General features: G+C 42.8%; 1 protein-coding gene across 4 annotated transcripts in view; it reads right to left on the bottom strand.

Annotated features, from left to right (window-relative positions):
- Nucleotides 1-580: 580 nt before the first annotated feature.
- The window catches only part of TMPRSS9 (transmembrane serine protease 9), a 394,042-nt gene continuing 368,439 nt past the window's right edge, over nucleotides 581-26,183 (bottom strand). For all 4 annotated transcript variants that reach the window (XM_068233739.1, XM_068233736.1, XM_068233737.1 and 1 more), the window contains 2 exons: nucleotides 17,340-17,476; nucleotides 581-958 (listed from right to left, as the gene is read on the bottom strand). In XM_068233739.1, the coding sequence (XP_068089840.1) occupies nucleotides 797-958; nucleotides 17,340-17,476 (299 nt within the window). In that variant the 3' untranslated portion in view covers nucleotides 581-796. The remainder of the gene's footprint in view (nucleotides 959-17,339; nucleotides 17,477-26,183) is intronic.

A 26,183-nucleotide genomic window follows, 5' to 3' on the forward strand; every position in this document is an offset into this window, starting at 1 on the left:
ACGGAACACAGCACAGTCATGAAACAGCTGAGTTAAGTGGCGATGGTGTGATGATCGCTGCATGAAAGCACAATGCAAACAGGTTAAATCTGTCTTGTCAGACTGACATGCACAAACAGGACATTACCTTACACGGAACTGAATGGATAAAATAAGGAAGGCAAAGAGTACTGAATGCCTTTGAGTTTGCATTTAATACCATTTTAGAAATATTGCTTCTGTTCACAAAATGGTACAAGCTAACTCCGTGTGTATCCATTTTCTAGGAGTTAAAGAGATGCCTATGGTATGTAAAATACATGGCAGAAATTGTACATTGCCACTGAAATTCATTTGTTTTTAATATAATATTTAATATGTCAGCCTTTTCATTTTGGATTGATAAGTCCTACTCGTAACTTACACTTAACTTATTTAAAGGCTGGGGTTTAGAAGCCTTGTTACTCATACAGGTTTTGGCACTGTAATTCTATCCTTCTGCTTCTATTTTATATTGAACCAGTTTAAATACTTTTTATTATAGTGTATTTATAATGCATGTCCACAGGGAGCAGGCCACCAATCATGTGTCTTACACTGCTTCTTCATAGTATGCTCAGAACAACAAATCATCTTTTATTTATACAAAATAGTCTAAATTTCCAGCTTCAAAAGAATACAAACAAATGAACGGGGCAGTACAGTCTCTTGTGATCATTCCATGCTCTAAGTTCATCAGTTGAGTCCCATCCTGTTGACAATTTTTGTTGTTTTGCCATTTGTCCCTCTGATTCTGCTACTTCCTGAGTTGGAGCTTTCATAAACGTAATGTCTGTCCAATCCACATGCGAACAGATGTTATCCTGGTATAAACGCCTGGAAAATAGGGCCTTGCACAGCCATAGCCCCAGCTAGTTATTCCAGCTAGAAACCATCGTCCAGATGGCTCTCTGCATGCTAACGGTCCTCCAGCATCCCCCTGAAAAACAAAACTGTGTTATCTTCCATACTTGCAAAGACTCAAATCATCCCTAGAGGTTGGGCAATGAGATGCAAATTTAAAGCGGGATTGTCACCATAAAAATCAAATTTCAACAGCAACTGCTCTGAGTGTATTAAGTGATAAAGATGCTAATTCTGCATTCAAAACTTTTTCTACTGTTATGATTTGGAGTTATCACATACTTAAGGAGCACTGGCCCTTTAGTAGTCAGTGCCAAACAGTTGTATGCTGGGGGTTCTTTATATCTATAATATATTCCTCCTCTTCCATTTATTTCCCTGCCTAGCTGCTTCACTTGTGTTTACAAGCAAGGCTGAGGTGACTCAGCGATTGGAGGAGAAAAGAAAAAAAGTAAAGGGCAGAAATTACATCATGATTTAGCCTACACTGTAGGCAAAGACATGGTTCCCACCAGGAACAGAATTCTCTTCATTTACTATATAAAATGCACTGAAATCAAAACGTGGACAGTACAATACATGTGTTATGTAAGTAGATCAAGTATTTATCTACTTATATGTGATTTTTTTTCCCAGGGCATAGTATGGCTAATACTACTGCTTTAAAGTACTCCTGTATTGGTGTTGTAAGACCTGCAAATAAAACAAAAAGCGCTACTGGAGCCGGCATGTATAGCGAGCTGTCCTGATTTCCACTGCTCCCCCCCCCTCCCCCGTCCATTCTCCTGTTTCTCCATCCTTTCTCATCTATAGCACACCCCTTCTGGGTCGCCAGAGTCGGGCTCCACTGCCCAGGCGCTTGCCCGATTTGCACACCATCCCTCAGCAAGTGACCGTGGTCAGGATTGCTCTGCATAATATAGGTTGAAATTGGCAATTGATTCTAAAGCCATTTTTAATGATTTTAAACAATTAATGTAAACCCTACAGTATATCTACGCTCCCGGAGACTTCATCTTAGCTCCAGGAGCATAAATATATGTATCGCCGCTGCGCGCACTCCTGCCCACGTTCAAGTTGGCGCCCGTTCGCTGTGATCAATGAAACCGGCATCAATGAGATGAGAATTGTTCAAACTGAAAGTGAAAGCCATACACTCTTTACATACACATGTATGCAGTAAAACAAATACAATTAAAATAAAGTGAGGGGACATCTAGTGGCCAAATAGTAAAACTACACCTACATACTCATCCCAGACACAGCCCATTACAAAAAATACCCATTTATTAACCCTTTTACCTCCTTTCCCTTAGTTACCAAGATAAAACACATTAGAAAAAAGTTACATAAATAGTTGCCTTAGGGACTCAACTTTCTAATATGTATGTCATGAGGGTATATTACTGTTAACGTGAAAATAATACACCTTTATTTCCAAATAAGATATTGTTGTCATACATTGTGATAGGGACATCATTTAAATGGTGTAATAACCAGGACAAATGGGCAAATAAAATATGTTGCTTTTAATTATGTTCGTACATATTCTTTTAAAACTATAATGGGCGAAAATTGAGAAAAAAAATTTTTTCAATTTTTTTTCCTATTATTCCCATTAAAATGCATTCAGCATAAAATAATTCTTAGCAAAACATACCACCCAAAGAAAGCCAAATTGGTGGTGAAAAAAAACAAGGTATAGATCATTTAGCTGTGATAAATAGCTATAAAGTTATTGGCGAATGAAAGGGAGAAGCGCCGAAATCTGAAAATTGCAGTGGTGAACTGGTTAAAGGGCAACTGAAGTGAGAGGTATATGGAGGCTGCCATATTTATTTCCTGTTAAACAATACCAGTTGTATGGCAGCCCTGCTGAGCTGTTTGGCTGCAGTAGTGTCTGAAGCACACCAGAAACTAGCATGCAGCTAATCTTGTCAGATCTGACAATAATGTCAGAAACACCCGATCTGCTGCATGCTGGTTCAGGGTGTATGGATAAAAGTATTAGAGGCAGAGGATCAATAGGACTGCCAGGCAACTGGTATTGCTTAAAAGGTAATAAATATGGCAGCCAGTCTCCATATCGTTCTCACTTCAGTTGTCCTTTAAGTATTGTAAAGCCAAATATTTTAAGTTATTATTATCGTTTCTTTATCTGAAATAGAATAATATTAAAATAATGGCAAAAAAAAAAAAAGGGCGACGGGACTTACTGCAGCTCGAGTGGGCATAGCCTCTAATTGGAAGGACAGGGAACACCCTACTTTGCAGGAGGTTATACAGATAATACGGTACATTACAACAATGGCGTATCTTACACACTTGACCAAACAAGCAGATGAACAAACAGATTCTCCAAGGTCTGGGATTTTTGGGATCACAACTATGAACACCCATTATCGGAAGGTAGGGCTTAGATTTGAGTAGTGTTGTAAATGGTATGGGGCGGGTAATTTTTTGGATCAAAGTCACCTCTGGTTGGGGTGGGGGAATGGCGAGGGTTGTTAACATATTACTTGTCGTTAAATGCAGGCAAAGGTCTTGTTACTGTTTTGTTCTGTCGTTTTTGTTTATTAAAATTAGAAGGGCGTTTATCTGAAAGATTTGTAAGTGATGAAGTGCAAAGTCAGCAGAGACTATTCCTCTCGATATGTTATGTCATTTTTCTTGCAGTGGTTTCCTGACCTAACCTCTCTATTTTTGTTATATGGCACTATAACCTTCCAATTCTGCACATCCTATTATGACTTCACATAATTCTTTCTTCTGTTGACAATTGTTGTCTTCTGTTGATTTTGTAAGAATTTTCTTGAAAAAAACCTCTTCAATAAAAACTGAGTTACAAAAAAAAAAGGTGCCAGGTGAAACCGAAATTGCAAAATATAGTGTATAACAGTGAAAACGAAAAATATTTACAGTCGTAATAAGCATAGTAAAACATTGGTAAACATTACCAACATTTTACTACTACTAAACCTAACTCTGCTCACACAGAACCTTTCCTCTACTGATGCCTAACGCTAAGACCCCCTTCCTAGTGCCTAACGCTAAAATCCCCCTTCCTGTCACCTATCCCCAAAAACTCCCTTTTTGACGCCTAAAACCCCATTTCTTCGCTGTAAATACAAAAAGCAATACATTTCTAAGATAACTGGCAAATTTTGACTTAAAGTTGCTTTTATTCAACCAGCAAGTAATTTTTGGGCGGGAAATGACATAGGTGTCTCCCAAAAGATAAGACAATGAGGCATTATTGTGGAAAAAAAAATTTCTTTGCTTTTATTTTACATTGGAGCAAAAAGTGTCCATTCCAAAATTATTCATACCCTTCACACACTGTCACAGTCTGTGGGAAAATCTAAAGTTATAAAGAATCCTAATTACCCTAATTGGCAATGTTATAATTTAAGTAGGTTTCAGTTATTTGGACTGAGTTAGTCAAAAAGGCTTGGGGTGCAGACCTGCCCTTTAAGGGGATTTTCTCTTAGAGAGAAAATCTACAGTTCTGTCAGCAGAACTAGGACATACCAAGAAGCTGTTCTGTGGGCAAGGCCACAGGTCTCACTGACCTCTACATGGAGACCACAAGAACAGTAAACAAAGCCATGTTTATTCAACATGGAAATTCTTTGTATCTAGGGCAAAATATCTTATAGAATATTAATCGAGTAGGTGTGTGTCCTGAGATCACAAGGGATCTGAACCAATCATAGATGAGCTCAGATGAGGTCACATTTAACTCTTTCTGGTTCATATAAAACCCACAGCCGGAGTATAGAGTAGCACTTTGTCTTGCTACCTGTCCCTGCTGGCTTAAACCTTTATATAATCCATTTCTGTTCTGATATGATGTATGCTGTAAATAGGTAGTCTAGATGATGTAACATAGGGTAGACATGAGAGTACCTGATTACCTTCAGCAGGAAGGTAATCACGAAGCTGTAACGCAACGCAAGAATCTGCTTTGCTAAGATGTGACAAACTGTATCTGTATATCTGTTTACTGAATAAACTCCTTGTACTTTGAAGACGCCTGAGAACGGTCTATCTCCAATAATGCTTGCTGTGTTGAGAGTCAAGGTATCTCACATTCTGTGAGGTGCAACTCTAAGAAGTTGCTGTTGTCGAAGCAAAAAGGTGATTTATAACAGGCAACAGCTGTTTTAATCAACTCAACAGGTGAAAAACAGCAGCTCTCTGCAGTTGGTTTGTGGGCAGTTATGGCTAAGACAAAGGAGCTCAATGAGGACCTGCGGCTGTGCATTGTGACTGCTCACAAGTCAGAAAAGGGCTACAGTGCCCTTTCTAAATGTTTTCAAGTTCCAGGGGCTACAGTGCAAAGTATTATTAAAAAAAATACAAGCTGTTCCACACTGGAAAATGTCAAAGGATGTAGTCGGAAGCTAAAAGTTACACGTGCTGGCCAGGAGGATAGTGAGAGAGGTGAAAAAGAATCCGAGGATCCCCACCAAGGCCATCCTGGTGAATCTGGGCTCTGCTGGTGGCAATATCTCAAGGCAGACAATCCAATGGACACTGCACACTGATGCAGACCAAGAAGGGCGCCACTTTTCCAGATAAGGCACACAAAAGCTTGCTTGGCCTTTGCAAATGCTCGTCTGCACAAAGAAGATGACCTCTGGTCTTCTGTGTTATGGTCAGATGAATCAAAAATTGAATTGTTTGGTCACAATGATGTTTCCTTCATTTGGTGTAAGAAAGGAGAAGCCTTCAACTCAAAGAACACCATGCCCACTGTCAAACATGGTGGTGGAAACCTAATGCTTTGGGGTGGTTTTCAGCCAATGGATCAGGAAACCTAATCACAGTAAACGGCACCATCAAAATGAGCAATACATGAGGATTCTCAACGACAACATCAGGCAGTCTGTAGAGAAGCTTGACCTTGGGAACCAACGGGACATTTCAGCACAATGACCCAAAACACACAGCAAAAGTGGTGAAGAAATGGTTAGCAGACAACAACATTGTTTTGGAGTGGCTCAGCTGGATCCCTGTCCAATCCAATTGAGAATCCTGTGGAGGGAGCTAAAGATCAGGGTAATGGCAAGAAGACCCTCCAGCCAGAAATATTTGGAGCTCATTGCTAAAGATGAATGGGCAAAAATACCTGTGGAGACATGCAAAAAGCTGGTCTGCAATTATAGGAAGCGTTTGTTGTAATAGCCAATAGAGGCTTTTCTATTGATTATTGAGAAGGGTATGAATAATTTTGGACTGGACACTTTTTGCTCAAACGTAAATAAGACCTGAGAAATGTGTTTTTTTCCCCACAATAATCCCTCTTGTACATCGTCTTATCTTTTGAGAGACACCTATGACATTTCCCATCAAAAAATGACTTGCTGGTTAAATTATAGTAACTAATTCAAAATTTGCCAGGGATATGAATAATTATGGGCAGCATTTTTCATTTTAAAACATTATCTACAAAATTATAATTTTCAAAATTAATTTAAAAGTATTAAAACTGTTAAACCAATTTGCATTTCACAAAAAATTTAACAGGCACCCAAATCGTCCAGTGTTACGCCCAGTAGCCAATATTTAACATTAGGGTGAATTGCGGCGCACAAATTGTTCACATCTCAAGTGCGCTCAAATTTCCTGCTTCCTCTAAAAAGTCAATTTGTTTGCATGGCAGCTTTCTGTCAGTAAAAAAATAAAAGTGATCTTATCAGTCGGTTTCAATACAAATCCATGGAAAACCCTTTACCAGTATGAATCACGTGTGCCAGACAGCACACAACGCTCAGATTTGAGTGAGCAAATACAAAAGTAACATGCACATATTTATCTACTTTGGCCTCCTGGACGTACTAGCTACGACCAGGAGGCCATGTGCGCGCCCCCGCGGCCAATCGCACTCCCGGCCCGCGGTTCGCTAGCCAGGCAATCAGTGAATCGGGCTATGGAGCCCGATCACTGATTGCTCTCCCCCCGAGAAAAACCGTCAGCTTCGCACGGAAGCTGAGGTTTTTTTGTTCCTATTTCCCCCGACGTCACTAAGCGTCCGTGTTATGCTTAGAGTGACGTCATTGTAAACAAACTCATGGCTGCCATCTTGTGGCCAAAAAGCTAACTACAGAAAAATGCAAAAGAAAATAAAAAAATAGACCAATATGTCCTAAAAAAATTTATTTGCATCCCACCCTCCCAAAAATACCCACATAAAATGTTTAATAATAATAAAAAAAAAAAATTACAATTAAAAAAAAAAAAACAAAACACATAAATATTTACCTAAGGGTCTAAACTTTTTAAATATCTATGTAAACATGAAATAGTTATATATGTTTTTTAATTATAAGCTTGTAAATAGTGATGGATGGAAAACGGAAAAAAATGCACTTTTATTTCCAAGTAGAATATTGTCGCCATACATTGTGATAGGGACATAATTTAAACGGTGTAATAACCGGGAGAAATGGGCACATACAATACGTGAGTTTTCATTGTGGAGGCATGTATTCTTTTAAAACTATAATGGCCGAAAACTGAGAAATAATGAATTTTTTTCTGTTTTTTCCTTATTCTTCCTGTTAAAATGCATTTACAGTAAAGTGGCTCTTAGCAAAATGTACCCCCAAAGAAAGCCCAATTGGTGGCGGAAAAAACGAGACATAGATCAGTTCATTGTGATAAGTAGTGATAAAGTTATAGGCTAATGAATGGGAGGTGAACATTGCTCGGAAGCATAAAGTGAAAACGACTGAAGGCTGAAGTGGTTAAGGGTGTCACCATGGAATTGCAGAATATAAATGTGATGAATACAGGACTAAAAAGAGGTATTTTGCTTAACTGGGCCAGAATGTGAGCCAACTGCATTGGTGTATCCCCCAGCGTTCCCCAACCCTGTCCTCAAGGCCCACCAACAGTACATGTTTTGCAGAAAACCACAAACATTCACAGGTGAGGTAATTAGTGTCTCAGCAGAAACATGCACTGTTGGTGGGCCTTGAGGACTGGGTTGGGGAACTCTGTTTTAGACAAAGTGAGTATACCAGAAGGAAGAGACTGCACTAACTCAACTTTGCACGGAGGACTTCTGGAACTAGAAGCTGGGGATGTTGAAATGTGATTAATGACGACTTTAATAAGCTAAGGTTTTTTTTGTAGATTGTAACTACAAAACTGTAGGGTTTCATATATTTAAAGCAAACCTGATGTTCAATACATACCTAACTAGAGGGAAGGATCTAAGATAACAGGACCTTCCTGGTCCTCAGTCCATCCCATCATTCTTGCACCCACCCAGGTTGAAGGTATGCGACTGGCTGGGTTTTCAGCACTTCTCAGGCAGCCTTCAGAACTCCTTTGTATTTCTGAGTAGATCTGAAGATTGGCACATCCGTACTGCGCTTAGGCTAGCCGGAACACACTTGTATTCGGCACTACTCTAGGAAATGAAGCTCTAAAGGCTGCCCAATGAGTGCCGAAGAGCTATGCGACGTAGCAGGTCGAATAACTTCAACCGGGGATGTTGCAGTAATGGCGGGACAGACTGAGAGACCTATGGAGGCTGACATGATAATTCCCTTTTAAATATTGCACATTACCTGGCTGATATGCTGATTATCTGCCTCTAATACCTTTAGCCACGGACCCTGAACAAGCATGCAGATCAGATGTCACTGACTCAAGTCTGACTGGATTAGCTGTATGCTTGTTTCAGGTGTGTTTTAGACACTACTGACCAGAAAGATGAGCAGGACTGCCAGGCACTAGTATTGTTTAAAAGAAAATAACTATGACAGCCTCAATATTCCTTTTAAATTGAATGCAGTGCCTGACACTTTAGAGGTAGCCATACATTACAATTTTCTCAGTTTATTTCAAGCAGACTCAATCACTGATCAAATATTTTAGAAATCGATGCTCCAACATGTCAGATCGATCATTAGTTTTGATCGGACTGGACAGAAAAACTCGGTCAATGAGGGGTGGGACAGGAGTGGCAGTACATCAACAGCCCATAGCGTTGCACTGCATTGAGCAATGCAATGCTGTGATTTAATGGATTTCATGCTAAAATCTATTAAAAATCTACAGTACAGGTCCTTCTAAAAAAAATAAGCATATTGTGATAAAGTTCATTATTTTCTGTAATGTACTGATAAACATTAGACTTTTATATATTTTAGATTCATTACATACAACTGAAGTAGTTCAAGCCTTTCATTGTTTTAATATTGATGATTTTGGCATACAGCTCATGAAAACCCAAAATTCCTATCTCAAAAAATTAGCATATTTCATCCGATCAATAAAAGAAAAGTGTTTTTAAAACCAAAAAAAAGGCAAACTTCAAATAATTATGTTCAGTTATGCACTCAATACTTGGTCGGGAATCCTTTTGCAGAAATTACTGCTTCAATGCGGCGTGGCATGGAGGCAATCAGCCTGTGGCACTGCTCAGGTGTTATGGAGGCCCAGGATGCTTCGATAGCGGCCTTAAGCTCATCCAGAGTGTTGGGTCTTGCGTCTCTCAACTTTCTTTTCACAATATCCCACAGATTCTCTATGGGATTCAGGTCAGGAGAGTTGGCAGGCCAATTGAGCACAGTAATACCATGGTCAGTAAACCATTTACCAGTGGTTTTGGCACTGTGAGCAGGTGCCAGGTCGTGCTGAAAAATGAAATCTTCATCTCCATAAAGCTTTTCAGCAGATGGAAGCATGAAGTGCTCCAAAATCTCCATATAGCTAGCTGCATTGACCCTGCCCTTGATAAAACACAGTGGACCAACACCAGCAGCTGACATGGCACCCCAGACCATCACTGACTGTGGGTACTTGACACTGGACTTCAGGCATTTTGGCATTTCCCTCTCACCAGTCTTCCTCCAGACTCTGGCACCTTGATTTCCGAATGACATGCAAAAGTTGCTTTTATCGAAAAAAGTACTTTGAACCACTGAGCAACAGTCCAGTGCTGCTTCTCTGTAGCCCAGGTCAAGCGCTTCTGCCGCTGTTTCTGGTTCAAAAGTGGCTTGACCTGGGGAATGCGGCACCTGTAGCCCATTTCCTGTACACGCCTGTACACAGTGGCTCTGGATGTTTCTACTCCAGACTCAGTCCACTGCTTCCGCAGGTCCCCCAAGGTCTCGAATCCATCCTTCTCCACAATCTTACTCAGGGCCCGGTCACCTCTTCTCGTTGTCCAGCGTTTTCTGCCACACTTTTTCCTTCCCACAGACTTCCCACTGAGGTGCCTTGATACAGCACTCTGGGAACAGCCTACTCATTCAGAAATTTCTTTCTGTGTCTTACCCTCTTGCTTGAGGTTGTCAATGATGGCCTTCTGGACAGCAGTCAGGTCGTCAGTCTTACCCATGATTGCGGTTTTGAGTAATGAACCAGGCTGGGAGTTTTTAAAAGCCTCAGGAATCATTTGCAGGTGTTTAGAGTTAATTAGTTGATTCATGGTTAGGTTAATGGCTCTTTTAGAGAACCTTTTCATGATATGCTAATTTTTTGAGATAGGAATTTTGGGTTTTCATAAGCTGTATGCCAAAATCATCAATATTAAAACAATAAAAGGCTTGAACTACTTCAGTTGTGTGTAATGAATCTAAAATATATGAAAGTCTAATGTTTATCAGTACATTACAGAAAATAATGAACTTTATCACAATATGCTAATTTTTTGAGAAGGACCTGTATATGTGCAGTGTGGAAAAAATATTCCCTCTCTGATCAGATACAGATTAGAGAAGGATCAATCTTATTGCCATATTAGGTGGCAATCTATATATTTGTTGCTACCTTAACCACTTCACCCCTTAGGGGTTTTTAACCCTAATGGACAAGAGCAATTTTCACCTGTCAATGCTCCTCCCTTTTATTCGCCAATAACTTTATTACTACTTATCACAACAAAATGATCTATACCTTGTTTATTTCGCCACCAATTATGCTTTCTGTGGGTAGTACATTTTGCTAAGATTTTGTTTTTTATCCTAAATGCATTTTAACGGGAAACATTTTAAAAAAATTGAAAAATTCATTATTTCTCAGGTTTCGGCCATTATAGTTTTAAAATAAAATGTTCTCCTGTGAATAAAACCCACACATTTTATTTGTCCAGTTGTCCCGAATATTAAACCGTTTAAATTATGTCCCTATCACAATGTATGGCGACAATATATTATTTGGAAATATAGGTGTCATTTTTTTTGTTTGTTTTTTTTTTGTTTTGTTTTTTTTTTGTCCGGTCCATAATTACAAGCCCCTATGTAGTAAAGTAATAGTTATATTCCCTCATAAAATATAGATTAAAAAAGCTCCCTAAGGCAACTATTTATGTAATTTTTTGGGGGGAGGGGCTTTGGAAGTGTAAGTTACTTATTCTATTAATATATATTAAGTGTATGTGTATGTATGTGCCTGTATGTGTAATTTTAGTTTTTGGTCACTAGATGGCGCTAGTGAACACTCCTGTTTTATAGGAAGTGTTCACTTTTTTATATTTTTACATTTTACTTAACTATGTCCGTTTCCTGTTTTTTGTGAATGGACATGGCCTCTGATCGGGGTCACGTCCATTCATTCCAGGCATTGTGATTGGGTAGAGGACCGCTCGGTCCTCTTCCCCCAATGACAGATTGCGGTGTCCCGACTTTTAACGGGTGGGGGGTAAACATGCAGAGTGGCAGCAGGAGCGATCGACTTATTAAAACATCCTGGAGCCGTTAAAAGGCTCAAACCAGACGGTTTAATAAGTCAGCGTGTCTTAAAGTGGTTAACAATGTGACCACCCCTACAAGGGTGTGTCTGTATGAGAATTGTTTATAAGCGGACTTTATGTTCAGGAGGTTAGGCATTTGAAGGATGGACATAGGCCCAAAATGTTGTAAAAGTCACAGCTATGCTATCTGGTTAAAGGGATACTGAGCACACAATTTGGACTTACCTGGGGCTTACCCCCGGCGTCCTCCTGGCTCTTCTGTCTTGGTCCTGCAGGTGGCTCTGTTAATCGGCGACTTCCGTCTGAGGTTACCAGTACGAGTCCCCATCAAGCACGCTACGTGTCATTACGTTGGCCGGCGCGAGAGTCCTGTGCATGCATGACTAACTGAGGTGCGCATGCGCAGGACTTGCGTAGTGGAAGGTATGAGGACATGTAGCATGCACGACGGGGACTCTTACTGGTGATTTTGGGCAGAAGTTGCTAATTAACGGAGCCACCTGCGGGCGAGAGATGAGCCAGGAGGATGCCTGGGGACCTTGTGGCCTACAGTGAGCTGGAGGAAGCCCCAGGTAAGTGCAAATTGTGATTTTTTTTTTAAAGGTGCTGTGTCCCTTTAAATATTTTCAAAATAGCTGGTTGTCTGTGCTACGTAGCGCAGGGCAGTAGTGCGCACCATTCAGTCAGTGCCATGGGCAATTATGGTGGCTAATCACAGCGGGGAGAGAGAGACACATACAGAAATAGCAGCTTGGGAATTAATCTTATTGATAGATAAAAGAAGTTCTCTGAAGTTTGACATCCAGTTTTATGATGTTGAAGTCCCTTCACCACACACATTCAACACTCTCATCCTATCCTATGAGGGAAGAGATAAAACAACTGCCCACATTTTTTGTCAGCCCATCTATCTTACAGTCTCCAGTGTCTGTACCTGCACAGGAAGCAGTGCGTAGGCAGATAAACCCGCCTACATTCACATCTAAACTCATCGCTACACATTATTTATATGCTAAAGGTAACCTTCCACACCAGCTAAGCTCTGACCTATACCATGCTTAGCAGGCACTAATTTGCTATCAAATGCACATCTAATTAATTGACAGTTCATTGCACTGTAGTTCTTTAATACAGTTCTTAATGTAATTTCATGTGATTCTTTTTCCGTAATGGTTTATTATTATTTAGCACTAGCTGGACGCCCGGCGTTGCCCGGGTATGTATTTAGCTAGTGTTGGCTCTGTCCACTTTTCCTAACCCTAACACACAATTACTTAATGACCAAGTATGTGAGCTTTGCAGTCTTTGGCATCAATAATTTGCAATGAAATAAAATTAATCTGATTAGATGTGCAAAGTTTGAGAAACCTACCATTAACAGTGTAAGAATGGCTGCAGTTTACATTTGCGCAATGAAATTTGTATTTTTCTCCACCCACTTATTTCCTAACATTGTTCAGGTATGTATTTGGCTGGTGTTGGCTCCGCCTACTATTTCTAACCCTAACACACAATTACTCAATAACCAAGTTTGTGAGCTTTGCGGTCTTTGGCATCAATAATTTGCATTGGGATTAAACAAATCTGATTGGCTGTTTGTGGCTCCACCCCTTTGTCTGAATTTGAACCCCAGTCACCCAGTGACCAACTGTACCAGGTTTAAGGCTTGTGCCATTAACAGTGCAAGAATGGTAGCAATTACATATTCCCCTTGAAAATCAATAGGTGAATTTTGATTGGCTTTTGTAGGCTCCACCCACTTCTCTGAATATTAATCCCAGTCACCCAGTGACCAATTGTGCAAAGTTTGAGAACCCTACCGTTAAGTGTAAGAATTGCTGCAGTTTACATTTTCTCAGTGAAATTTGCATTTATCTTTACTGATGACCTGGCATTGCCCGATTATGTATTTTGCGGGTGCTGGCTGCGCCCACTTTTCCTAACCCTAACACACAATTAATCAATTACTCAATGACCAAGTTTGTGAGCTTTGTGGCCTTTGGCACCAATAACCTGCATTAAAATGAAACAAATCATATTGGCTGTTTGTGGCTCCACCCCCTTTTATAAATTTAAACCCCAGTCACCCAATGATCAACTGTACCAGGTTTGAGGCTTGTGCCATTAACAGTGAAAGAATGGCAGCAATGAAATATTACCCTGAAAAATCAATAGGTAATTTTTGATTGCCTTTTGTAGGCTCCACCCACTTTTCTGAATATTAACCCCAGTCACCCAGTAACCAACTGTGCAACGTTTGAGAACCCTACCATTAACAGTATAAGAATGGCTGCTGTTTACATTTTCCCAGTAAAATTTGTATTTGTCTCCGCCCACTTATGACCCGGTGTTGCCCGCTTATGCATTTGGCTGGTGTTGGCTGTGCCCACTTTTCTAACCCTCACACACAATGAATCAATTACTCAATTACCAAGTTTGTGAGCTTTGCGGTGTTTGGCATCAATTTGCATTGGAATGAAACAAATCTAATTGGCTGTTTGTGGCTCCACCCCCTTTCTGAAGTTGAACCCTAGTCACCCAATGATCAACTGTACCAGGCTTGAGGCTTGTGCCATTAACAGTGCAAGAATGGCAGCAATGTAAATATTCCCCTTGAAAATCAATAGGTTAATTTTGATTGGCTTTTATAGACTCCACCCACTTTTCTGAATATTAATCCCAGTCACCCAGCGACCAACTGTGCAAAGTTTGAGAACCCTGCCATTAACAGTGTAAGAATGGCTGCAGTTTACATTTTCCAGTGAAATTTGAATTTGTCTCCGCCCCCTTTTTGGTTATGGGAATAAAAAGTACATTACCTGGAATAAAGTATAGGATACTATGTGTGTGCCAAATTTAATTCAAATCCGTTCAGCCAATTTTGCGTGATCGAGTAACAAACATCCAAACTTTCCCATTTATTATATTAGTAGGATTTATACGGCTCCGTCATCTTCCACAGTGCTGTACAGAGTATATTGTCTTGTCACTTAACTGTCCCTCACAGGGGCTCACAATCCCTACCGTAGCCATATGTCTATGTATTGTGTAGTGTATACTGTATATCAGGGGTGCTCATTAGGTAGATCGCGAAGGACTTCACAGTAGATCCTAACCGCATTACATTTTTCATTCTGTATATACAAGTGTGCTCCTAAAATTGTACATGGGTTAGATCATTTTGACTGGCCAATTTTTTTAAAGTAGCTCACAAGCCAAAACAGTGTGGACACCTAGGCTGTATATTGTAGTTTAGGGCCAATTTAGGGGGAAGCCAATTAAGATCTGTATGTTTTGGGATGTGGGAGGAAACTGGAGTGCCTGAAGAAAACCCACACAGACACAGGAAGAAACCTACAAACTCCGTTGTTTTTTTTTATACATACAATCTACACCCAAACGCCCCATAGTATTTTACATCCATTTTCAGTCCTTATTCCTCACACATTTTCTGCCAGACATGTCAACTCCAGCTTGCATCAGCATGTTGCTGACAATAGAGCTAATATATTCCTTTCTATGCTCTGAAAACACTATTGATTAAACTACAGCAAAGGTTTCTAAAGCTTTGTACACACACTAGTTAATCCTTGGCAGGCGTGGTCCTTCGGCCCCATGTTGGCTCAGAATCATTTGTGTGTACAGGTGCCCCCCAGCTTCATTTAGCAATGCCAAATCTACAACACTGAAAAACATTCTCATTGTTCACTTACCCTGCCTGCCAGTAGCCACTTATGTACAGCACCATTGCCCCTTATCCCCTCTCCATCAGACAGTACTTAAAGGGAAGGTTCAGGGAGGGGTTGAAAAAAATAAAAATACATATCCACTTACCTGGGGCTTCCTCCAGCCCGTGGCAGGCAGGAGGTGCCCTCGCCGCCGCTCCAGAGGCTCCCGGTCGTCTCCGGTGGCCGACCCGACCTGGCCAGGCCCGGCTGCCAGGTCAGGCTCTTCTGCGCTCCAATCTGCGTCTCACGGGGGCGCGCTGACGTCATCGGCGCAGTACAGCCCGGAGGACATCCGAAGACGTCAGCGCGCCCGCGTGGGACGCAGAAGAGTCCATCCTTGGAGCGCAGAAGAGCCCGACCTGGCAGCCGGGCCTGGCCAGGTCGGGTCGGCCACCGGAGACCACCGGGAGCCTGCGGAGCGGGGTCGAGGCCACCTCCTGCCTGCCACGGGCTGGATGAAGCCCCAGGTAAGTGGATATGTATTTTTATTTTTTTCAACCCCTCCCTGAACCTTCCCTTTAAAGTGAAAACACTTAAGATATAATGAATTGTATGTGTAGTACGGATAAGTCATAGAACATTAGTAGCATAGAAAAGAGCCTCATATTTTTATTTTCAGTTATATAGCTCTTTTTTTATAACTGCATCATTCTCTACTATTTGCAGTTTACTAACTACACTCTGTATTTTAAACTATCAAACTAAATGTATATTAAAATATGAAACTGAGCAGGGCTAATAACCTTTAGAACTTTCCTACAGTAAAATCTTAAACAAACAAACATTGAGAGACAGATAGAGATAAGTGCTTCAGAAAACAGCACTGTAGCCAACTAAGCTTGGTCAGAGAGCTCAGAGAAGCTCTTTTGCATAGATAACAACTGAAGTGTCTTAACTCTTCCTGTACTGGATACAATATGAGACTCTGTTCTGCGCTACTAATGTTCTATTTCTTAGCTGTACTACAAATACAAATTATTATATCATAAGTTTATTTTCACTTAAAATTTCCTTAAGAGTTGTGTCTGTATTATGCTTATGCCTACAACTGTCATCCAGATGATTGGTGCACAATCTAAGGGCAACAGTCAGGTGCGTGTGTGCATGCACCTTTAGGGTACCTATACACTATTTAATATCCGTAATAGATTAGACATGACATTCCATATAATTATCAAATCTAATGAAAATATATTGAATGTTTGTCATTGATCTGACATGTCAGCTTTTTGCACAACTTATGTCAGCATGAATGTGGGGAGCCACTGGAAGGAGCATTATGCAACAGACATCTGCATACCTTTCTAAACTAACAAAAACATATGGCCTTATCAATGACTCTGGGCCTGCAGTTCATATCACTTGAGATGTCACCACCAGGGCTGGAACAAGGTTTAGCAGTGCCTAAGGCAGTTATTATGCCATATCTAGCTGTGGCTGCAGCATTTTTGTGAGATGAACAAACTTTTCAGACTTGGAAGTGTGCAAATGGAGCATTCAAATCTTGAATTTCATATTGCTGATAAGCAGCAGGTCTGTGTATAAATTAATAAAATAACATTATTTTAACCCCTTGCGTACCAGCAGTCTCTGGCCCCTTGAGGACCAGAGACTGATGGTACCACAAAATGGTGCCTACTGATGAATTGCAGCACATATCCGCCGCTCTCCCATCGCCACAGGCCCCACCCCCTGTTGTCACTATGACAGCAAATTTCTGTGAGCCGTTCAAGAGTCTTTTTTATTGGTTCCTGACCCTGTCCATCTATGTAATCCAATATGATTGGCTCAGAGTGACCACGTGGTCAGGAGCCAATGAAATTGCCTCCTAACCGGCTTACAGAGCTCTGCCATCATATAGACGGCAGAGTGAATAAACTGCAGCGGGGAGAGCGATGCGATCGACGGTAGCACGCCGCTTGGAAGTTGAAATCTACATCCTGTCAGAGCCGCGTAGCCACCTGCAGGATGTAGATTTCAACCAATGCGGTCAGAAAGCAGTTAATAATACTTACTGAACAACTGTCAACACCACCTTGCATGTAGCCTGCACAGAGCATCCTTGGACTGATTTGAATGGGATAAAATTTTTTGCAGGTCTGATCCCCTACTATGGAGACTGAGGCTTTCTGCAGTTGTCTAGACATTGGACCTGGGAGAAGGAAAACAAGTTATTTTAGACATTGGACCTGGGAGAAGGAAAACAAGTTATTTTTTTTAACATATGGATTTTTTTTTAACCGCAATTATAAATAAAGCTGTGATGCACTTTTTACATTTTATACCCCTGTTACATTGTGTGATTTACACAAATAGAAATGTTGCATGCACACACCAGCATTTAACACTACATAAAATACTGGAATAAAGTACTAATTATTAGTATGTGAATAAAGAGTCTTTTGGATGACCCTCGTTTGCTTAAAGGACAACTGTAGTGAAAGGTATATAGAGGCTGCCATATTTATTTCACAGTAAACAATACCAGTTGCCTGGCAGTCCTGCTGATCTATTTGAATGCAGTAGTGTCTGAATAACACCAGAAACAAGCATCCAGCTAATCTTGTCAGTTCTGACAATGTCGGAAACCCCTGATCTGCTGCATGCTTGTTCAGGGTCTATGGCTAAAAGTATTAGAGGCAGAGGATTAGCAGGACAGCCAGGCACAAAAGGAAAAAAACATGGCAGCCTCCCTACTGTTGTCCTTTAAACTGTAACTGAACTGTCAAAAACAAAAAACTAGACAGCTGAGCTCAGTAGAGGGAAGGCTCTGGATAGTCCAGAGACTTCCCCGATCTTCTTACATCCCTCTGTTCTTGCACTGTGATACTCTAAAGATTTTCAATATTGCCAAATATAGTGCCCCTGTGTACAAGTGTTGCCACACTGCGCAGCCACAAAGTACAGTCTGCACAGTAGGACAGAGTTGCTCATGCACTGGCTTCATGTTACTGGTACCTGCGCAGTGCTGCCACGCTTGTATATGAATGGAAGTGAAAGACGGATGCCGCAGCGGAGGGGTCAATGAAGATTAGGAAAGCCATAGAAGCATTTTATGTGTTTATTTTTTTTGTTTGTTCCTTTTAGCTTCAGATTCACTTTAACTACCAGCAGTTTCTGCCCCCTTAAAGAGAACCCGAGGTGGGTTTGAAGAATATTATCTGCATACAGAGGCTGGATCTTCCTATACAGCCCAGCCTCTGTTGCTATCCCAAACCCCCCTAAGGTCCCCCTGCACTCTGCAATCCCTCATAAATCACAGCCACGCTGCTGACAAGCAGCTTGTCAGAGCTGGCTGTGTTTATCTCTATAGTGTCAGTCTGCAGCTCTCCCCGCCTCCTGCAGAACTCCAGTCCCCGCCTGCATCCCTTCCCTCCCTGCTGATTGGAGGGAAGGGACGGGGGCAGGGACCGGAGCTATGCAGGAGGCGGGGGAGCAGCTGAGACTGACACTACAGATATAAACACAGCCTCACAGCACGGCTGTGATTTATGAGAGATTGCAGAGTGCAGGGGGACCGTAGTGGGGTTTGGGATAGCAACAGAGGCTGGGCTGTATAGGCAGATCCAGCCTCTGTATGCAGATAACATTCTTTTTTTTTTTTAAACAATTAAGTTTTATTGAAAGATATATAGACAACATCATATGAATGCCAATTGAAAAGCAATAAACAGACATCACCAACTTAATATTGAACAGAGCATACAATATAACAATGCCATGCAAGTGCCGAAGCATAAGAACTGTCGCCTATTAGGCTTCCTTATAGAGATCATGTTGAAAATTGAAGAACGGGAGATTAAACTATAATTCTATATAAACATCACGTTAACTGCTGGTATACATCTGTGCCACCACGGGGAAGGAAAGGAAGGTAAAGATTGAGCAGTAAAGCAGAGATAGGAGATATCAATGTAGAAATAGGGGGGGAAAAGAGAAATAAGTTAGGCAAAGAGATGCTGTCTTCTGATTGAGACCACGTTAATTGGGGTCCATGATACGTTTGTAGGTATCTGAACACTGGAAGTCCGTCCAGACCGACCACGTCCTGGTATATTGTTCAGATCGCTCGTGCGATAAGAGGATTAGGTGCTCCATGTGTTCGATAAATTCAATTCTCTTAATCCATGATTTCATGGACGGTGCATTGGGGGACTTCCAGTGGAGGGGAATCATTGCCCTAGCAGCATTGATCAGATGAATAGTTATTGATTTTTTGTATGACTTAATGGGTTCATAGGTGTTATGAAGAAGCATGACGTCTGGGCGAAAGGGGATTTTGTCCCATGTGATTGCTTCCATTAGTTGGTGAACCTCCCTCCAAAAGGGGACAATAGCAGAGCAGGACCAAAATATATGGAGGATATCGCACCCACCAGCCCCACATCTCCAACAAGAGTCCGGAGATGAGGGGAAGATTCTGTGCAAAATTTGTGGAGTCTTATACCAACGAGATAGTATTTTAAACCCAAGTTCTTGGGTATTTGCATTCAGGGAGCCTTTATGACTAAGACTGAAGATTTTCTGCCATTGCTCTTCCTCAAGGGATTGTCCCAGGTCTCTCTCCCACGCCTCCTGATAACCAAATTTATCTGGAGTTGTGGCGCTCACCAGGATCTGGTATGTAGCAGAGATTAGGTGTCTGTGTGGCGCTGGGCTTACTATTAAGTTTTCAAATGGGGTTAGGGCCGATGCCCAGTTCCCCCTTTTGAGTATAGAATGCATAAAATGTCGAATTTGGAAATATTGCCAGTTGGAAAGAGGTGTCATGTCTCTCATCCTAACCATTTCCTGGTGTGTTTTGATTTTCCCTGCAGACACAAAATCTCTCGCCCTAGGGGGATGGTGGGGGTCCCAAAATGTGAGGAAAGGTATATCTGCCGCTGGTTTAAATGCTGGATTGTCTTTTAGGGGAGTAAGTGGGCCTGATAGATTCACAAGGTTTAGGGACGTGGCATGTTTTCTGAAGCATTTGATAGTGGCTTCCATGAGTGGGTTTTGCCAAGTTGTCTGCACTCTACGTGGGATATCCACCCATCCAAGGGCGGAGGCCTGGATACCCGCCAATTCTTGCTCAATTATAACCCACGGTTTAGGGTTCTCTGCCACGGCCCATTCAACCACCCTGCTTAGCTGGGAGGCCAGGTGATATTTCTGGAGGTCAGGGAGCCCAGCCCCACCCAAGTCTTTTGGGACTGTGAGTGTGGATCTCTTGATCCGTGGGGGTTTGTTGCCCCATATGAATTTGTTGATTGCCCCTTGTAGACTTTTCAAAAAGGTAGGAGGGAGATGTATCGGGATACACTGGCTTATGTATAAGATACGGGGCAGGAGGTTCATTTTAATGGAAGATATTCTCCCAAACCATGACAAGTGGGGCTGGGCACCCCAACTGGCGAGATCAGTTTTTAATGTCGAGTCTAGTTTGACAAAGTTTGCAGAGAATAGGTTTTTCAAGTTAGAGGTGATATTAATGCCCAGGTATCTAAGTTGATTTTGGGACCACTGGAAAGGGAAGCTGATCTTGCAAGTCTGTATTATGCTATCGTCAAGCGAGATGTTTAGGGCCTGTGACTTCTGAAAGTTAATTTTTAAGTTAGATAATTGGCCAAATTCCGTGAATCTGCGTATTAAATTGGGGATAGAGATCATTGGATTTTGCAGGAAGAAAAGTAGGTCGTCAGCAAAGGCAGCTACCAGATGGTCTGATGGGCCTACGGGGATACCATGGATATCCGGATCTGAACGAACAGCATTTAGAAAGGGCTCCAGGGTGAGTATGTATATTAGTGGTGAAAGGGGACATCCCTGCCGGGTCCCGTTTGTTATCTTGAATGGGTCTGAGAAGGTGCCGTTGACTCTAATTTTTGCAGAAGGGTTAGTGTATAACAATCCAATAAGGTTGCACATAGTGTCCCCGATTCCCAGCCTTGACAGGACCGCTCGGGTATAATCCCAAGTGACCCTGTCAAAGGCCTTCTCTGCATCAGTTGAAAGCAGAAACGCTTTAACCCCCCTCACTTTGGCGAAGGACATGATGCCTACTGTCCTCATGACATTGTCCTTTGCTTCACGACCAGGGACAAAGCCAGCTTGGTCTGGGTTGACGTGTCTAGAGATAAATGGGAGTAGGCGGTTAGCTAGTATTTTGGCCAGGATCTTGGCGTCTAAATTTAAAAGGGAAATAGGTCTGTAGCTGGGGCATTGTGCAGGGTCCTTATCTGGCTTGGGAATTACTACTATGTGGGCTTCTAGAAACTGAATGGATGGAATGGTGTTAGGGGTAATCGAGTTGAAGGCGTTCACAAACGCTGGGGCTAGAGTGCCTCTAAAAGCTTTATAGTATTGGCTCGTGAGGCCGTCAGGGCCTGGTGCCTTGCCTGGCTTCAGAGATCCAACTGCAACCTGGAACTCGTCCTCCGTGAGAGGGGATTCCAGATCTTCCTTATCTGATTGGTCTAAGGGTAAGCTGGTCGCATACTGGGCGAGAAAGTTGGAGATGGCCGAGGTTCTGATATTATGTTGTTCGGGTGATTGGCTATGATTGTGCAAGTTGTATAGGGAAGCATAATATGACTTGAATTCATCTGCAATTTCCTTCGGTTTGAAGACCTGGGTCTGCTTTTTGGTAGTAATGCATGTGACATTCATGTGCAGGGTTCTTTTCCTCAAGGCACGGGCAAGGTATTTGCCACTTTTATTGCCCTGCTCGTAATATATTTTTTTGACGGACATTAACTTCCGTCTAGCTTCAGAATATAGGAGTTTGTCAAGAGCACTTCTAGCTTTATTAAGTTCTTCTAGGTTTGCTAAGGCTAAGGTTAGTTTGTGGGCGCGTTCCAGACGGTTAATGTCTGCCATCAATTTGACGGTCATTTCTGTCCTTTCCTTCTTAAGTCTAGAGCCCATCCTAATGAAGTGTCCCCGAATTACTGCTTTGTGTGCCTCCCATGTTGTGAGTTTAGATGTTGCTTGGTTGTTGTTAATAGAAAAGTAATCGTCAAGGGCCTCCGAGACTAATTGTCTCCTACCGGCCTCTGCCAGGAGATTTGGGTTTAATCTCCAATTCCAAATTTTCGTGGATGAATCAGGGGTGGATATGGTGTGAAAGACCGGGGAATGATCTGAGATCGTTCTGTTACCTATATCAGTATTGATAACTAGAGATAGGTCTCTCTGTGGCAAAAAAAAATAGTCGATCCTTGAATACTTATTATGAATGGCAGAGAAGAAGGTATAGTCCTTCACCTGTGGGTGGGATATCCTCCAGGGATCCATTAAGGATAGGCTCTGCAATTGGGATTTGATTCGCCGTAAGGCCGCGTATGAGAGGGTGGTTGAACCATTAGAGCAGTCTTGGATAGGGTTAATGGGGATGTTAAAGTCTCCTCCTACAATTAGTACACCACTGGTAAAAGCAGCTAGTTTGGCTAGCGTGGAGGATAAGAAAGATGGTTGGTGCTTGTTGGGGACATATACATTAGCCATGGTGACTGTGTGATTAGCAATTTTCCCCTTGATAAAAAGATAACGACCCTCCGGGTCACACACTGACTCGTCCAACGTGAACGGTATATCTCGATGTAGAAAGATAGAGACTCCTTTAGTTTTAGTAGTTGGCGATGTGGCATGGTAAGCCAGCGGGTAACGGGAATTAAATCTCGTAGGGATATGGTTAGCTCGTAGGTGAGTCTCTTGTAAGTAAGCAATCTGCACTTTTTGATGATGGAGGAAGTCAAAAATAATCGATCTTTTCTCCGGTGTATTAAGACCGTTCACGTTAAACGAGACCAGCTTCCAGTTTGCTCGATGCGTGTGCATTATCACAATTGCCTGTCCTGCTGGTAGTTCCAGCCCCCCACAACCCAGATTTATCCCCGTAGAAGTAGTGGATAGAGAAAGGAGCGAGAGAAGGAAAAAGAGGCCAAAGGAAGAGAGAAAAAGGAAGCGAGGAGAACAGGAAGAGAGGTCCTCCCCGTGGTGGACCAACATACGTATTGATATAAACAGACAAAGATAGCTTTTAGGAAATAATTCCCACGTGTGTGCGACTTGGGGGGCCGCACACACTTCCTAAAGTGGGATATGTGTAGTCAGTGTATAAGTCACACACTGGGTGGGGGTGATGAAAGACACCGCCAGAGAATGACCGCAAATAGACACTACCACAAGCGGGAAATTCCGTATGTTTGGGAGTGACACTTCGCGTTCATATTCCACTCTGGCCGCCATGTTAGAAAACAAACTTATGAAATTGAACCAACGGGTTATAAAGTGGGGGCTCCATGCCCCCGGGCGGGCCCCAACCCGACCCCCACGAAAGCGAGGTGCGGAGAAGGGGGGGCCCACCAGGGAGCACGTCAGAGCCCCCGCCAAGACCGCAGTTTGATCTTCAGTCCGTACCTAAGAAAGAAAAGGTCCCTAAGATTGCATTCCCCTTAGAGTCCCCCCTACTGGATCACCCCCACCTTCAGAGTAGGCGCCCCACGTGTTGGCCCCCAGGGAATCCAAAAGAGATCTCATGTAGGGGGAGGAAATCCACCGAATAAACAGGTCTAGATTATAAAGATTCAACAGCCCGACCCCTGTGCGTGTGTTTAGGGGGTCCTATTGAATGATTGCAGGAACCTCCCTCCCCTCTCCCCCTCCCACCGGGACTTACCCCCCTCTAAGAGAAACAAGCTCTGGCCTAAATTGCTCTATACTGAGATGGGTATAAGTAGATAAGTTTATATGCGAGGCTGTCAGTATATTATGCTGAAAATTATTTAAGACATAAACCCCCGCTTAGTGTGGAATTTACCTCGTCCTCTGTCACTGAATAAGGCAAAGGGGGCAGTTTGGATGGCTAAGTGGCCTAGTAAGCTAGAGGAGGTGAATTGGTGACCGAGGAGCTAAGGGAAGGGCATGCATACGGATATGACCTTATGAGAGAAATAATGAGATAAGCCGGGGAATGAAGAAAAACATAACAACACAGTACTTCCTATGACCCAACTAGCACAATATTAATAAAATCAATAACATATCACACTAGCACATAGTAGGGATAGACCCAGATATCTCACAGAAAGCGTGTCATAGCTCCATGCTAGAATAAAAGAGAACGATGTGGTCTTTCCGTATTAGCTATAGGACATATTAAATGCAATACCGAATGTCATATGCTCTGAGTGATCGGGCCACCACATGGCCCCAGAAAGTGTCGGTGAACTTGATCCATGTGAGGGGGGGGGGGGGGGGGGGAACGGCAGCTTCTATGCGGTGGAGGGGAAGAACCAAATGTCTTATGGGTTAAGGAATGAAACAGAGGGGGGACAACAATGCCATTAGGAATAGGGCAGTCGGGACCGTTTGTTCCCAGGTGTGTAGAATGCAATCCAAACAGGGGTGAGGTAAATGGGCTTGGCATATCAGGTAAGACCATGCAAAGCAGTATAGTTACCGGATCCAAAGCAAGGTACCGCTTACAGCGCCTTTACTTGCTGGGGAATGATGCAGTAGATCTGCAGCACAGGTGTAGATTAGCCATCTTCCGCCGATGAGGAGGAATCACGGCGGAGGTGAGTAGTCTCCGTTCCGGATTCCGAATCTCTGCTTCTGGAGCGGTGGAATGCCTTCTGGTTTTTCAGTGGATGGCGCTGAGAGGACCCGGATGCCTGTGTGTTCGGTCGTTGGAATGCTAGGTCTCCGTCCCAGTCCGGGAGGTCAATCACAGGGATATCCAGGTCGCTGCAAAAGTCTTTCAGGTCGGCTGCTGCACGTAAAGTGTATGTCTTCCCCTCAGATGTGACAGACAGTGAAAATGGAAAACGCCATTTATACAGCAGGCCTTTCTTTCTGATTGCTTGCAGGAGAGGTTTTAGGACTCTTCGCTTCGCTAAAGTAATAGCGGATAGGTCCTGATACAATTGAACGGGCGTTTCGTTGAACAGGATCTGGTCTTGTGTTCGTGCTGCCCTCATGATATTCTCTTTTAGCTGAAACGACTCCAGGCAGCAGATGACGTCTCGTGTTTTCTCGCTGTCATTGCTCCGCGGGCGCAAGGCTCTATGAGCGCGGGTAAAGGCGATCTCGGAGTCCGCAGGCCTGTCCAGCAGGTTATTGAAGATGGCTGAGAGTGCATCACAGATCTTTTCAGGAGCTACTGATTCTGGTAGGCCTTTCAGTCTGATGTTACATCTGCGGCCGCGGTTGTCCAAATCCTCAAGGTATCTAGTGTGGTCTGTTAGCCTGGATGTATGCTTGTCAGAGGTTTTAGCTAGCTTTTTCAGCTGCGAGGTTGTTTGAGTGTTGGCCGCCTCTAAGGTCTGCAGTCTGGAACCTAATGCGGCGACGTCCGCTCGAACCTCCGACACTGCAGATAACATGGATGCCTTGATATCGTCTGCAAATAGCTGTAGGTCGGCGAGAGTAGGGGATCTCTGCTGTTTGCCCGAGAGTTTGCCTGAGTCAGTAGGTGAGGAATCTGGCGACGATTGAGCCTGTCCTTCTCTGGTTTTGTCAGGCGCCATCTTGGATGTCTGAGCGTGGTCCTTTTGAGATCGGAATATGTCCGGTAAAGTCTTTCCTGCTTTCTTGGGATTGCTTCTGCCTGTTGCCGGTGTGTTCTGCTGACTACGGGTACCCGGCATATCTGTTAGGAGCCCGTTGGATCGGCCAAATAGCAAGCTTTAGCGGCTGTTGAGCGGGAGAGAGGAGATTAGGCAGCCATCTTCCAGCAGCGTCAAGCCACGCCCCCAGATAACATTCTTTAACCACTTGCCGACCGCACACTCATAACGTGCGTCGGCAAAGTGGCAGCTGCAGGACCAGCGACGCAGTACTGCGTCGCCAGCTGCAGCCTAATTAATCAGGAA

This window comes from Hyperolius riggenbachi, chromosome 1, assembly GCF_040937935.1.
Source record: "Hyperolius riggenbachi isolate aHypRig1 chromosome 1, aHypRig1.pri, whole genome shotgun sequence".
Classification (NCBI taxonomy): domain Eukaryota; kingdom Metazoa; phylum Chordata; class Amphibia; order Anura; family Hyperoliidae; genus Hyperolius; species Hyperolius riggenbachi.